We start from the raw sequence: 15,770 nt of genomic DNA on the forward strand, positions 1-15,770 counted from the left end.
GATCCTCCTGACATTGTTCTCTCAGTTTCTTGCTTCAGAGATCTTGTCCTAGACCTTGCCATGAATTTACCGCTCTAATAATACCAAGTATCTCTCCAGTTATTCTCTCTCCTATTGGGACTTCATCAATCTTCAGTGCCAGGAACTGAAATCTATTAATCTTACATTTTTCATTTTCTCCCTCCCTATTAATGTCCTCTCTTCTGGTTATATCAGTCAGGCTAGGCTATGTGGTGCTGTAGTAAAAAACAATCCCAATATTTCAGGTTTATATTTAAGGCTTGCATTTTAAGCTTTAATATAGTGAAGAAAGATTTATTTCCTGCTCACACAACTTGAACATTGTTGGTCAACAAACAGAGGACTTGCTTTTCATAGTGAGAGACCCAGGCTGATGGAAAAGCCACCATTTCAAATAACATTGGTCAGTATATGAGAGGGAAAAGAGAAACTGGAGGGTCTTGGCAATTAAATGCTCCATCTAGAGTCTGTAATCTAATTGGCCAGAACTAGTCACATGGCCACACCTAGCCTCAAATGGACAGAAAAGTGCATTTCTTCCCAGGGTCCAGAAGCAAGGGGTGGGGTTGGAGAACTGGAATTTTTATGAATATCTCTTAAATATTCCCATGCTGGCTTAAATTCCATAGTTATTTTTATTATCATTCCCTTGCATTCACCCACTACTTCCTTGCCTCTTTTTTATTTGTTGTATGTATACTCTCTAAGCAAAACCACAACTCTGGTTAAATATAACTTTCCACCTTCACCCATGCAGCAGAAAGCTCTTCTTAGAGTTGCTGGAAAATTCCTAGGACAGGATCTCCAGTTTACCATAGATTGGGCCAATATTCCTGTCTTCCAAATTTCAGTATCAGCAGTTAGGTGCGGGCAGGAGCATTCAGAGGACATTTCATTGAGGGAGGAAAGACACATCTGTTGATTGATCTCCTATTGTGGACCACTTTGTGGGCATAACTGCCAGGGACTATGCCTTAAAGATCATAGATTTGCCTCTTTGGTTGCCAGAGAGAATAGGGGAAGATATGTGAGATGGAGTGATGGGAAGGACTGCATCTTAATATTTCAGCTGCTGCCACCAAAGTCTATCATCAACATCTTTACCTCTCATTCTCTCTTCAGCTCCTCCTAACTGATCTCCCTAACTCAAGCTTCAAATTCCTTTCCTGTCCATTCTATAAGTGGAAGTCAGAGTGATCTTCCTAAAGTTATATATATATTTTATCATGTTACTTCTAGATTTGAATCTCTTCTGGGGATGAATCTCTTCAGAATGAGGCCAGGACTTCTTAGCAGATCCTTCATCACCTTGAATATCTTAATCTGTGCTATCCATTATGCAAGCGACCAGCCTCATGTGGCTATGGAGCACTCAAAGTGTGGCCAGTCTTATTTGAGATATGCTATATGTGTAAAATACACCCCACATTTCAAAGACATGGTTCAAAGAGAAGAATGTAAAACATCTCATTAGCAATTTAAACATTTTGACTAGATACTGAAATATAATACTTATCTATATTGGGTGAAATGAAACATTGTTAATATTAATTTCACTAACTTCAATTTTTAAAATGTGGCTACTAGAAAATGCAAAATTACATATGTGGGTCCTATTATACATACACTGGACCATGCTGACTGTGTACCCCACCAGCTTCATCTGTCTTCACTGTTAATTTCAAAGTTTTTTCTTTAAAAGTAACAAACTGATTCTGAAAGAAATGAAAATTAAAAGTTTGGGGAATTGATTGCAAGGACTTTCAGAATCAAAAGGATTATTGATGAATGGGTCTTTGAAAGGAGCAGGGTAGCTCCAGGGGCCTCAGCAGCAGAGGTTCCCAGGCATTAATATAACTCAGCTCCATTTCTGGGTGTCACATTCCACAATTCAGATTCCTGGGAAGAGAGAATTTGATTAGGTCAGTTTGAATCAGGTGTGTCTACTTCTGGATCAATCCACAATGACTAAGAGGAGAGGCACTCGCTGTGAGATGCTTATTGTAGAGTTCTCACCCTCAACCCTACAGCCACTGTGTTCCTAAGGGGCAGTATAAGCTCTCTAACTTCTAGGAGCCAGCAATATTTTTCTTTCAAGGACAAGATAATAAATGTTTTAAGCTTTGTGAGCCAAAGAGTCTCTGTGACAACTATGCCACTCTGCTGTGTAAAGCAAAAGCAGAGACAATACATAAATGAATGGATGTGACTATGTCTCAGTAAAACTGTATTTATAAAACTAAAAAGTGGGCCATAGTGTGCCATCACCTTACACTGTACTTTCTTTTCTCTCTGCCTCTACTATCCTCTCCCACCTTCCTTCTGGCAACTTCCCATCATCCTGCAGGTCCCAGTTTAGATGCCACTTCTTGGAAACTTTCCCCAGCCCTCCTCCTCTAGCTTGTAGTTGATCTCTTCTTTACACCCTGCTAGACTCCTATACTCTATCCAAGCACTTCTCACACCCTGTTATCACTGCTCTGTAACAGCCACTAGATTCTAGTCTGGGTCTCATTTGTCGTTATAAATCCAGCACCTGGCGTGCCCGGCACATGTTACACACCTGGGTACCACTGGATGAATGTAAGATGCCGTGAACCTGTGGCTGGCAGACAATCAGAGCAGACATCCTGACATCTTAGGGCAGTGGTGAGAATTCTGGGCTTTTGTATTAAGCTGTGTGAGACCCAATTTCCTCACTTTGTTGCTCCTCTGAATCCCAGGTCTCAGGTGGTAGACGAGGAGTCTCCTGGAAATTTCTGTGCCATCCAAGCCTTGCCTGCCAGGGGCTAAAGGGCTATGTTCTCCTCTAAGAACCATAGAAAAAGCTGAAACACCATGACCTCAGGAAAGCACTGGCAGTGCTAGTGTTTAGAGATATGAGAAGTGGAAAGGTTGAAGGACTGCAAGCCTTGCATACCGTGCTAAGCCATGCCACAGCTGGGGTGAAACTCGGAGCATTCTCATTCAGTCCCCGGAGGAGGACTTCCTGCTCCTTGGTCAGGTTCCCTGTGGAGGCCCCACCAGGCAGGGAGCATCCCTGGAAGGTAAGGGGGCAGTGTGGTAAGGGCAGCATTGGTCTCATAGTCACCCAGAGCCACAGTTACGGGGGCTGCTGAATGGGCTTCCTTGACCTGCAGGGTTGATGATTACATCCAGCAGCACCTGGACAAAGGTACAGGAGACTGTGAGGCCACACATGTGGCTGTGGCCTCTGTGAGGCTTTATCCAACTCAGTACATCATCCCTTGTTGCCGCAAGACAATAAGGAGAATTTCTTCTCTTATGAGAGACAAAGAATAAAACTGATCTAGAACCTACCCCCCCGGGCTGAAGGTGCTTAAGTGGCTTACCTGGGCCCCTCATGTGGATGGCAGGTGGGGCTGGGTGACCCGGGACAACCGGCGGCAAGTTTTCCATAAGATGAAGCTGATGATCAGGAGAGAGGACGAGGAGAGCAGGGTTGGGATGATGATCACTGCAGCCGGTAGGCCACCCACGTCTGGGGACGAAGGGACAGAGGCATCAGGGCAGGGGTAGTGGAGTGCTCCCCAAGGGCGGGCTGTTCCCTGGGCCTCAGTAGCTGGGGCCCCATATTGGGGCCGCAGGTCTGAAGGAAGACTGGTACAGAGCAGTCACAGGCTTGGAGGCAAAGACTGAGTGACCTTGGACAAGCAGGCAATGATTCATTTCCCCCAGTGTTTGGCACTTGCTGCTAGGCACATGTTTGTGGCCTAAAAGGGAGAGCAGTGATGCTATAACCCAAGGCGCTTTACATACCGTGTCTTAGCCCACTAGCAAGCTGCTGTCTCCATTTACCAGATGGAGAAGCTGAGATGCAGAGGCTGCCTCTTTGGCTCACATTCAGTGCTCTAACCACATGATCTCATTTCTGGCCTCCTATCCCTGGCACATGCTGTTCCCATTGCCTGGAACCCTGTCCCCAACTCTCACTCATGCTGCAGGTCTCAACTTCCATGGTACCTCCTCCAGTAGCCCCTCTGATTTTCTCTCCTCTGTCCAAGCCCAGCCCTCTGCACGTGTGCTGTGACTGTCTGGTCACTGTCACCTCTTTGATGGAGACCTGAGATAAACCTGTCCTTGCTCATCTCAGTGCTAGCACATAGTAGCTGCTCAATAAGGGTTTGTCAGGTAAGAGGTTGAATGGCAGAGTGAGGAGTGGAGAGCACAGTGGGGCTAAGAGGAGAGTGGGGAAGGGGCTCCTCTGGCCCAGCCCTCCCCCACTCACAAGTAATGTCACCTTTTCTCCTTTGGGACCTGCCCAAAGTCAACACTTCCCGGAACTGAGCCAGAGGAGGGTAGAACCAAGCTGGGCTGAACAAACATAACCTTTTCTACCTGACTGCCCCAATCAGTTCTGGGCATTTGACTCCAGTCCAAGGACTGTTTCTAGCTCAGCAGCTTCCCTCTTTGAAAGCTATCCAGGGCAGCACAGGAGGTGAGGGTGGGCTGGGAGGCAGAAAGCCAGGCTTCACCTAGCTCTGCCATGAACATGCTGTATGACCTTGAGGAATCCACCTCCCCTCTCTGGTCTCAGTTTCCTCAACTGTAGCAAGGGAAGAATGATCTCAGCACATACAGCACAGTGGTATGTGGATGGGATGATAATAAGGAACGTGGGTTTGGGGGTCCCACAGCCCTGGGTTCATATCTGAGCTTTACCATTTAATGTGGAAAATCATTTTAACTCTTTGGGCTTAGTGTTCTCATCTGTGAAATGGGGATAAAAGTGGGTACCTCCTCTTAGGCTTGTTGTGAGGATTAAACAAGTTGACAGCTAATCATACACATTATGTTAATGATCCCTCAAACAAGCCCTGGTGCACAATTAGATTTAACCAATCATAAGGTCTTCAGGGGCTTGGAGAGAAAAGAGAGCATTTGGGAAAACATGGGTTTGAATTGGGTTACAGAATTCCAGAGCAGGGAATTTGCCTTAAGAACCACGTGGTACATTGGAGGGGAGACTGAGGCCCCCCAACCACTGCCCCCCGGCCCAAAGAGTGGATAAGAGTCTGGTCCAGGATCACACTTAATTCCTTACTATTTGGCTGGTAAATTCCTGGGGCAGAGCATGGGCTTGGGCTGGGAAGCTGGGTGTTTACTTTGGGAACCAGAAAACTTTCAAGTGGCTCAGCTCCTTCCCCCACCCTCCCCCCACCCCCAGCTGCCCCTGTTACTCCCCCAGTCCCAGCAACATGAGGAAATGGCTGGCTGAAGAGCTGGCTGAAGTACAAGGGCAAGTGGCACTCCGCCCCTCCCTTTCCACTTGATTCCAGCCTCCCTACTCCACTTCAAGGTCAAGATCGCCCAAGTCCCCCACCCTCCAGGACTCAAGGAGCCCAGGGTCTAAGAGAGCAGCAGGGGAAAGTGGCAGGTGTCTACTTACTGCACCGGTGGGCGGCGGTGGAGAAGTTGCAGGGGGGCCCTGGGCCCATCTGTGGGGTGTTGGAACCTTATCCCAGGAGGGGCGGAGGTGGCAGGGTTCAAGGCCTTCCAGGGCCTTCCCTTCCTGAAAGCAGGGAGCAGGCCAAGGTTAAACCCTGGTGCAACAGGCTCTGGCTCACTGTTGCAGCAGGCTCCGTACTCAGAAAGGGAGTCAGGAAAAACAGGCTACTAGGGGGACCTCAAGGTCAAGCAACCTTATTGTATTAAATTGATGCTGTAGAAGACTATTCATCAATACGGGAAAATGCACACAATCTATTATTAAGTGGAGAAAAAAAATAAACTAGCGAACAACAGGAGAGTGTGTTCCAATTTTTGTAAACAAGCATATGTACTCACATGGAGAAAAACCTGTAAACCTAATCACCTAGACACAAGCAGTGGTTATCTCTGAACAGTGGCTGATGGGAAATATGTACTCTGTGTGTCTTGACTGTATGTCACAATTTTTTTACAATGAACATGTTATAAGAAAAAAAGTTTACTTAGGAAAGCAAGACATTTAAAATGAGCAAGGAACTTCCCTCATGGTCCAGCGGTGAACAGTCTGCCTGCCAATGCAGGGGCCCTGGGTTTGATCCCTGCGCCGGGGAGATCCCACATGGCTTCAGGGCAACTAAGTCTGTGCGCCACAAGAAAATTCACCACGATGAGAAGCTGGTGCAACTAGGGAGCAGCCCTGGTCGCAACTAGAGAAAGCCCGAGCACAGCAACGAAGACCCAGCACAGCCAGAGATAAATAAATAGGTAAAATTTAAAAATAGAATAAAATGAGGAAACCTTTTGACCAGGAAATTGTAGGAATTTACAGAACTCGGGGTCGCAAAGAGTCGGACACGATGCGCACACGCATAGAACTCGTAGGAAATTAAAAACGAACATATTTTTATAAAGGAAAAGGCTATCTTTGTTTATGTATAAACAAGAATGGCTGGAAGGGCCTGCAACAAACTGTAAACAGGTGTTGACTCCTGGGAGCAGAAGGAGGGGACTTTCTGTTTTATAGGTTTATGTCTATAGTAATCTTTTTGCAAAAAGCAGAAGTTATTTTATAATGGGCAGAAAAAAAAAACAATCAAGCAATGTTCCTAGTCTTTGCCAGCTCTTCCTGGTCTCTCTGCGCAGAGCCTGGCCGGGGGTGTGTTGGTGCTCTCTCCTGGGCATCTTTAGGGAGGAGCCATTCCTGGTCTCTGCGCTCCCTCCCAACTTGGACACACGAACCACGGTTCCAGCTTGGACACTAACCAGCTCCAGCCAGCAAAGATTTTCTTTCTTTCTTTCTTTCTTTTTTTCATAAGTTCTTTTTTTGGATGTGGATCACTTTTAAAGTCTTTTTACTGAACTTCTCACAATATTGCTTCTGTTTTATGTTGTTTCATTTTCTGGCCTCGAGGCATATGGGATCTTAGCTCCCAGAGCAGGAATTGAACCTACACCCGCTGCATTGGAAGGCAAAGTCTTAACCCCTGGACCAGCAGGGAATTCCCCAGCAAACATTTTCTGTGACCCTCTCTGTACCCATGACCCCAGGGAACGTGATCCCTGCTTCACGATGCTCATGATCTAGTAGTAGTGGGAGACCCAAAGTGCTTCAAGGGTGCAGAGCATTGGGTTCCACTGGACCTGAATGACCAGGACAGCTTCACCTTGAATGGGACGTGAAGGATGAGTAAGATTTCAACAGGAAGAAAAAGGAGGGCAAGGATATTCTAGGAGGTAGACGGGTGTTGCACAAGTGGAAGTGTTAAGGACCGAAATCTGCTCCACACTCTCCACTTGAGATCCCGATGTTCTTTTTTAAAAAATATTTATTTATCTATTTGGGTGCCCTGGGTTTTAGTTGTAGCTCTTGGAATCTTCGATCTTCATTGCAGCATTCGGGATCTTTAATTGCAACATCTGGGATCCAGTTCCCTGATCAGGGATTGAACCCAGGCCTCCTACATTTGAACACAGAGTCTTAGCCACTGAATCACAAGGGAAGTCCTGATTTTAATATTCTGAGTTCTCTGATGCTAATCTTATACACATCATCATTTTTTTCCTCCACCAGGAGATCCTCAAACCAGAAAGGCAGTATTGTGTCACCATTAGCCTGTTTGTTGCTGGCGAGGGGGAGTGAGGGCTGAAGGCTGGGTCAAGAGTAGGACTTGGATCGGTTCAGTACATGAGAGCCATGGTTGTTTCTGGCCAGATCTGTGTCCACACAGTAACTGCTGCTGTATTGCTGCCTATATGGAGGTCTCTTCTGCCTTCCTAGTCCCACTATTATCTTTCTCCCACCTGCTTGGTGTGGTGTCTGAAATCTGACCACTAGCTGTTCTTTAAAAGAGGTTTCTTTATACATGTGCATGGGTTGGGGAAGGAGCCATCGAAAACCACAAGTCAGTTACTCTAAGGAACGCAGGAGGGTAAGTATTGATGGAGGAATGAAAGGGGTGGAGGAGGGCATTCCAGAAGTGTGATAGAGGGAGACCCCCAAAGAAGAGGGAAGGTGAAGTGGGTGGATGGAGACTGTTGGACAAATTCCATGAGGCTGCCTCAAGCTAGAACCTTAGAACTGGAGGTTCTAAACTTGTCCCATAGCCCAGGGCCACCCATCTTTTCCATTGAACCAACAAGAAATGGACATCAGTAAGGTGGCTATGCCGGGAGTTGTCCAGGGTCACTGGTGAGTCAGTGAGACTGAGTGGGGGTCCACTCCAGACTTAGCAGGTTTGTCTAGATCTCGGCCCACAGCCCACACCTGTGAGAAGCACACACCTCCAGCTGGTCTCTGTTTTTTCCTGGGACTTCCTGGGGCCCTTATCTGCTTCTCCTTCCTCCCAGGGGCAGGAGAAGAGCTGCTGAGCCTGGGACCCCATTCCTGATTTGTAGATCTGGCAGCTTAGTCATCGAGGGGCTTCACCTGGGGTTTGCAGTGAGCACAGGAAGCAGGCCCAGGGGCTCAGCCTACAGGGAGAGAAGGGGCAAAAGCCCCTTCTTTAGGGAAAAAAAATCCCAAATCCCCGTGGAATCAGGGGACCTTCTTGGGCCATCACCCACAGTGCCCTCTCTTACCTGTGACTCCCAGTGGCTCCAGCAGCTGCCCAGGTGGCTTTGTCCCTGCTGTGGCTGTTACTAGCTCTGGACTCTGTTGCCAGTAAGGGAGGTACCAGGTGTGGGTAGGCACCGACTGACTCTGCCCTGGAGGAGGGGCCATTGGGGTCCAGGCCAATTCTCTGTTCTCTTCCGGGAGGAGGATGGAGAAAGGTAACCAGCTCTTAGTGCCTGGAGCTGCAGGGATCCTGGCCACTCCCCTTCTCCTTTGGCTCTGACTCCAAGTTCCCATGGGGTAGGAGGAGGCATCAGAATCCACAGGGGGGAGATTAAAGGTTGCATGAGAAACTGATGGCTGTGAGTCTGGAGACCTGGGTCTGGGCCTGCTCTGCCTCATGGACTTCCTGTCGGGGTCTCAGTATTCTTACCTGTGAAATGATGGAGTTGAGGCCAGTGGTCTCTTAGCAGCCATCCTGGAGTCTATGATCCTGACTAGCATGCTCAACTGGGCTATCTCCACCCAGAGAGGACTTCCTGACTCTGCTTATTCCTCTTCCTCACCTGGGTTCCCTGGCTTGGCTCTGTCATGTGCTATATGACCTTGAACTAGAAACCAACCCTCTCTGGGCCTCCAGATTGGGCTGGAGGAGCCCTTAGGTGCCTTGAGCATTCAGACTTGATCATCTTGCAGCCCATGGTTTTGGGGAGCTCACCAGGGCCGAGGCTTTGTGCCTCTGGCTCTAGCTTCCTGAAAGGCCCTCCTTTGACACGACATCAGAGTAGCAAGTCCCCTGGTCCTCGGGTCCAAAGTGGCCACTCTTCCCCTCCTTCACTGAATTCCTAGGGTGAATAGGGAGCATTTTGTAACAGTCAGAAATATGATAGAACTGTCAACATTTTGAAAGAAGATGGAAGACTGTTCTATACTCTATCTAGGGTAAACAAAAATCCACATAATTTAAACCAGATAGAAAAGAAAAACAAAGGAAAATGAGCATATTTCAAAATAAAAGTCCCCATCTCTTTCTATTTTTTAGAGGTTACGCCTCCTAAATGCGTCTCTCCTTTTCTCTCTCTTTCTCTCCTTCTCCCTCCCTCCCTCTGTCATTCCCTTTCCTTCTCATTTCTCCTCTGCTTCCCAGCACTCCTTCTTCCCCAGAGACACTGGCTAGAATTGCAGATGTCCCAGACTAAGGAGAAATTACCATTCCCTGGTGGGAATGAAGATTCAGCACCTCGGTCAGCACACTGCCCCTCCCCCAACCTCATCCCACTCCTTTCCGTCTGTATTTAAGCCTGTGACAGGGTCCTTTGCAACTTACATTCTCGTGGAGCATCTGGGGAGAGTGAATAGAGCCAAGACTCAGACAGGAGGGGATGAAGCCAGGAATGCTGCCCAGGTGTGAGCAGTCAGCCTCCTGGGATGGCCTCTCCGGCAGGAGGGGAGGCCCATCCCCAGAGCCCCGAGCTGAGACTGTGCTGCTAGGAGACCTTATCTCTGTTGTTTTCTATTCCTGCTGCCACCCCAGAGAGAAAGACCCAGAGCTAATGGCCTTGTTAGGTGCTGAGCGGGCCAAGCCCTGGGACCAACATAAGACTTACAGGATCCTGGGCCATCAGAACCACTGCCTTGGCAATCAGTTAGCTAGAATCTGAACCTCCTTGATAGAAATGGGGAAACAGAGGTCCAGAAAGGGAGAGAGACCCGCTCCGGGTCACAGTGCCTTCACGAGTCCACCTCTGATCTGGGAGGCACATGAGGTGGAGTCTATAGGTGAAACTTAACTCACAGTTGCATAATTCAATGGTGTGGAGTCTGGGTTAAGTTCCCTCCTTGAATCCCAGGGGGATCACACTTCTGGTGGGTGCTGCCTGTCACTGAAGCTGTTCTCAAAGTTGAGAAGCATTTCCAGGGAGGCCAGTGAAGAGTTAGGCTTTAGCTTTGGACAGGCCTGAGTCTGATTTCCAGTTTTACTGAGTACCAGCTGTGGGTCCCCTGGGAAGTAGTGTTTCCCTGCTCAAATACTGAGATAATGATACTGATTTCATGGACTTATTTTGATGTTAGATAAGGTGCAGGAAGTCCCACTGCTTCGCTTGCTGGCCATGAACATGGTTGTGAATGGGGTTTTTTGTCATTCTATCAATTCTTTCCTGCCCTGGGGAAGATCCTTGCTGATCCCTGCTTCCACCCCAAGGCTGGACTGCTTTTGTCTCCCCTCTTCACTTACCTGTATTAAGTGGGTTCCTGGTGTTATACTGGCAACCGCAGATTCTTTCATTCAGGAAGTCTCCAGACACTTCATACCTCTTGGAGGTCCCCTGATTTCCCAGAGTCCCCAGTTGGGTGTTCAGATTAGATCCCTACACTCCCAGACACTCGGAAACCAGGGGTGAAGATGGGGCAGCAAGCAGCCTTTCTGGGACCAGGTGCTGAGCCTGAGTCGGGGGAGGGGAAGGAAGAACCATGGACAGGGTACTCCTCCAGGGGACAGATGCCCTGAGCAAAATAGAGGAGTGGGCTTGGGAGGAGTCACAGGGATCTGAGAGCATGGGGTGAGGGGGTGATGGGGTTCTCTGGTCCCAGGCCCACTCCCTACAGCTTCTCTGTAAACTGGGGCGCTATCAGCCATCCAGACACCGTTCCCTCCGCCCTTGCCAACAGCCCCTCCTCCTCCTCATTCATGTCCATCTTCCAAGAACCGCAAACAAGTAGTGACTTGGGTAGTTCCCTCTCTCTTTCCTCCCCGCCTCCAGGTATAGGTGAAGATCCACCTGGCGCCTTACAGAGCACCCGGTCTAACCTCCCTCATTCTATAGGTGAGGCGATGGAGGAAGGGACTCTCAGGGTACAATACAAGTCAGCACAGAAGCAAGACTAGGCCCAGGAGTCCTGCTTCCAAGGCTGCTGCACTGCACTGCACAACTCCAGGGGGTCCCAGTGGCCTTTCTCCTTAGTGTACACACCTGTGTGCCCACATGCAGGGCTGTGACTCCTGGCCAGGTGGAGGTGGGATGGACTCCTTTGACATAGCGAACCTGGGGAACTGCCTGGCCTGGATGGTCCCACACCCCCTCACAAAGCACAAGAAAGAAGATAGACTCCTTAAGAGCAGAGCCAGCCCAGAGGTTGAGAAAAGCCACCCAGTTCTAGGCACGGATTATGGGAGGCAGCTTAGTGACAGGCAGGTCCTCCCTAAATGCACTGCACTTTGCAGCTTGTAACAAATCATGTGAGACTGGTGTGATTATCCGCATTTTCCATGTGAGAAAACTGAGGTCCAGAGAAGTTAATTCATTTTTCTAGAGGCACACAGTGACAGAGCCTGGATTTAAGCCTAGGTCTCTGGGGTTCTAGGGCCCAGTCTCTTGCCACTGTCTCATGAGCTCCTCTCTGCTTCCAAGGCTACCACCATGCCTTCCTCCAGGCCAAGACTGACAGTCTTCCTTGACTGGTAAGTTGTGATGAGAGTGCCTTGGGCTCAATTCTGAACTCGCTTAGTGTGGGACATGGGACTGTAGGCAAGTCACGTCCTCTCTATGAACCTCATTTTCCCCCTCTGTAAAATGGGTATGTTGCTACTCAGCCGGGTTGCTTTGTGGATTAGCCATGTCGATTTATATATGCTGCCTGGGCCAGGATGGGTGGGCCTCTGTGTGTGTCAAAATGAATGGCACTGACCACTCACAGCCTGTAACTTTAATTTAATACAAATTCATCATAACTCACAAAATGGGTAACATTTAAGATAAAAATACTGCTGGGGGTGGCCCAGATTCTGGTAGCTGAATGGGTGGGGTGAGACTGAGGATTCCTCCTGCCCAAGGGAGGTCCCCATGGGCAGCAGTTGTGAGGTGGGAGCTCCCCAGGTTCAGCTAGTCTGGTTCCTTTGAGATGGGTATGACCAAAGACCCCAAGTTCAGAATCTAGGCCCCAGAACTGGAATGGAAAGCCTAGGGTGGGAGGCTTTCAGCTTGGTTCTGCAGGCTCACTCTAGGGGTGCCTGTCCTGGACAGGGACACAGCCTTGGAGCAGGACACCTAGAGGCTCTGCTGCCTCAAAGCCAAGGCCTAGAGGTGGATTCCAAAGGCAAAAACTGAAAGTGAGCTTGTTCAAGACCCATTCTCACTTTCTTCTATTGTGCCTTTTGTATGGATGAGGCTGGAAAGAAGAAAAGTACATTTCCCAGACTCCCTTGCAGCCAAGGTTCTGGATCTGATTTATGTTTCCCCAAACAGAATCCCTTGTAGAGATCTGGATCTGGAAACCGAATTGCCTGGAGGGAGGCAGGCCTCAGGACATCATTTACTGGCATGGACAGTAGCAGAGACTGCACAGTTCTGCAGCCAGCAGCTTCTGATGCAGTGGCTGCCTGCCGATGGGAGCAGCGTTCCCGGTCATAGCAGACGTGATGAATTTGGCGGCTGGGAGCTGTTCCTGGAAATTCAGCAGAGTCGGCTCCTCTAGCCCTTGCAGTGATTTTGCAAAGCCACTAGGGACCTGGTAATAAATCCTTGTCTAATTAAAAAAAGCTAAAGCAGCTCATGTTTTCCGCAATGGTATCCCAGCTGAGACAGATGCCAAGATTGATGGGGGGGCCTAACCGACAGCCCACCCCAGTGCTCAGGCCTAAACAACAGCTCTCCCCAGCCTTGCTACACTCTTACCAAGTCAAGAGGCCCGGCTGGACCTTTGTTCAGAGCTGCTGGGGACCTCCACCATCCAGTGGTGCTTGTCCTACATGAGCCTTGGGGTGTGCCATCCTGTTGCCCTAAGGCCTGTGGGCTTACTGGCTGAAACACGTGGGCTCAACTACTGGTTGCCTTCCATAGGCCACAGCCTCATTTGTATTGTTGCTGTTGCTGTTTAGTCGCTAAGTCATGTCTGACTCTTTTGCGACTACAGCCCACCAGGCTCCTCTGTTCATAGGACTCTCCAGGCAAGAATACTGGAGTGGGTTGCCATTTCCTTCTCCAAGGGAATCTTCCCAACCCAGGGATCAAACCCACATCTCCTGCATTGCAGGTGGATTCTTTACCACTGAGCCACCAGGGAAGCCCAATATCACTTTTACCCACAGATAAATGGGAAAATCAGGAACTATAAAACCTGTGGTACAGGGGTGGAAGGAGAGGGTGGTTCTCAGGCGACTTAGGGGCTAGCTACCACCTGTGTCCACCATGGGCTGTGATCAAGGACAAAACAGCCCATCACTAGCTTGGTCAGGGGCAAGTCTCAGGCCTGGGAGAATAAGAGGGTTCTCTTTGCAGTTGCCAACTGCTGGCAACACTCTGACACATCCTGAGGTCAGGGCATGTGGGCAGGAAGGAGACAGGGACGCAGTCACCTGCCCGAGAAGAGGATGAGGGGTTAGGCAGGGGCTGCCATGAGGAGAAGCCAGGTCTGGTTCTTGGACCACAACTGCATCCCCATCAAGGTCAGAGCTATAGAACATCAGTGCTGGAAGACATTTCCCGAGTCACGGAGCACAACCTCCATTGCACAGATGGGGAAATGAGGCTGAAGGGTAAACAACAGGCCTGAGATCTCAGGGGTGGCCTCGCTGGGTTGGAGTCCAGGCCTCCCGTCTGTGGAGGCAAGGCTCTTGCTGGTGGCCAAGCCCAGGCGCCCATGGTCGCCCTCCACTGCACTAAATGCGGACGGTGTTGATCCGCAGTGGCTGCACATTTTTGCCATTGGCGTGGCTCTGCCCGGGGCTGAAGTAGGAGCAGAGCTTGCCCGGAAACTTCTCGCGGAAGGTGTAGAGCCAAGACATGTCGTCGGCGTTGTAGAAGATGAGCAGGCCTTGGTCGTAGTCCAGGAAGACACCCACCTTGTCGAGCTTGTCGCGGACGTTGAGCCGCGTCCAGGGCTCCGTGCAGGCGCTGTACTGGTTGCCGTCGTGCATGACGATGCAGTAGAAGCCGCGGCTGGGCTGGATCTGGATGCTGCCCTTGCGGCTCGCGGCCTCGTGCGCCAGCCCGATCACCCACTGGGTCTTCTCCGCCACCACCACCTCCCAGTAGTGGACGCCGCTACTGAAGGCCTCCGAACCCAACACCGACACCTCCACGTCAAAGCGCTTAGGCGAGTCCTGCAGCGGCTGTGGGTGGAGGTTGCCATAGGCCACGATGGTGCAGTCGTCGGACAGAATCAGGCGCTGGTGGGCGGTGCCCGGGTCCAGGGTCAGGGCGGCTGGCACTGCGGGGATGGGGGAGGAAGAGAAGATGAGTGGAGAGAAGGCTGTGGACCCACTCTATGGTGCTTCCCTGAGGCCAGGTTCTGGCTGGCCCCCAGGAGGCTGTGTGATGCTGAATACAAGCCTGCCCTCTCTGGCCCTCAGCTTCTTCCTTTGTAAAATGGGACGGTGACAGTTAAGAGCTTTTTGGATTGAAACTCGGTTGTAGGGGACAAGAACTATGGCGGCTTGTTCACTGATGATTTCCTGGGGGGCAAGGCTCACAGTGGGTACTCTGCAAAAATTTGCTGAGTAAACCTGAATGAGGTCCAGAACTGGAAGATTTCAGAGCTGGGAGGGAGTTTAAAGATTCTTCAGGTGCTGGATAATCACTCTATGGGGTAATCTGGAAACTTGTGGGGGTGTTTGAGTTGTCTCCATATGTAGGATCCAGGGATGCTAAATGCCCTGAATGAAATGTGCAGGGTGGTCCCATACCCCCACCAATAAGTTTCAGATGCTCCCCCAGATATTCATGTGGATGAAAAAAATGTTTACAATGACCCAGAACTACAGTTTAACTCAATTTTATACATAAATATGAAATAATTTTTGTACAGTTTTAATATATACTGAATATTTTGAAATGCAACTACCCTATAAACTGGGGGAACACTGAATTTGTTTTGTCTGGAACTTCACTAAGAATTGTTTGCTTTTTTTTGAAAGTACATCTCTAAGAAGAACACCATTGACCAAGATAACCTACCTATTTCAGACTGCATTTGAGGCAGAATGATGTTTTACCTATGGTGTGAGCACCTGACTCATTCATTATGTTTTCTGGGGGTGGTTGTGAGTGAGCATCTACATATTGACATATACAGTATTTTATTATAAATATTTTCCTTCTATTTTTTCCGAATATATACATATATATATAGGTACATATATACTTGAAATTGTGAGAAGGTCACACTAATTTTGAATCATTACAAATTACTTGTTATGAAAAGTATATGATGAAAAAAAAAAATAAACCCAAATGCTAAAAAAAAAATG

At 49.1% G+C, this 15,770-nt stretch overlaps 2 protein-coding genes across 6 annotated transcripts in view; both read right to left on the reverse strand.

Moving 5' to 3' along the window:
- The window catches only part of LOC138991258 (splicing factor 3A subunit 2-like), a 30,875-nt gene extending 20,142 nt beyond the window's left edge, over positions 1-10,733 (reverse strand). The window contains exons 1-5 of one of the 5 annotated variants that reach the window (XM_070385051.1): positions 8,551-10,716; positions 8,254-8,442; positions 5,432-5,554; positions 3,375-3,523; positions 292-1,920 (exon numbers count right to left, since the gene is read on the reverse strand). In XM_070385051.1, coding sequence (XP_070241152.1) covers positions 1,913-1,920; positions 3,375-3,523; positions 5,432-5,554; positions 8,254-8,354 — 381 coding nt within the window. In that variant the 5' untranslated portion in view covers positions 8,355-8,442; positions 8,551-10,716 and the 3' untranslated portion in view covers positions 292-1,912. Of the gene's footprint in view, positions 1-291; positions 1,921-2,937; positions 3,187-3,374; positions 3,524-5,431; positions 5,555-8,253; positions 8,443-8,550 lie in introns of those variants that run through there. The other 4 variants (XR_011467238.1, XM_070385038.1, XM_070385044.1 and 1 more) reach the window with 4 other exon arrangements.
- Positions 10,734-12,219: 1,486 nt separating this feature from the next.
- The window catches only part of TRIM62 (tripartite motif containing 62), a 37,832-nt gene continuing 34,281 nt past the window's right edge, over positions 12,220-15,770 (reverse strand). The window contains exon 6 of the mRNA XM_070385029.1: positions 12,220-14,731. Coding sequence (XP_070241130.1) covers positions 14,181-14,731 — 551 coding nt within the window. The 3' untranslated portion in view covers positions 12,220-14,180. The remainder of the gene's footprint in view (positions 14,732-15,770) is intronic.

Source organism: Bos mutus, chromosome 2 (assembly GCF_027580195.1).
Source record: "Bos mutus isolate GX-2022 chromosome 2, NWIPB_WYAK_1.1, whole genome shotgun sequence".
Taxonomy (NCBI): domain Eukaryota; kingdom Metazoa; phylum Chordata; class Mammalia; order Artiodactyla; family Bovidae; genus Bos; species Bos mutus.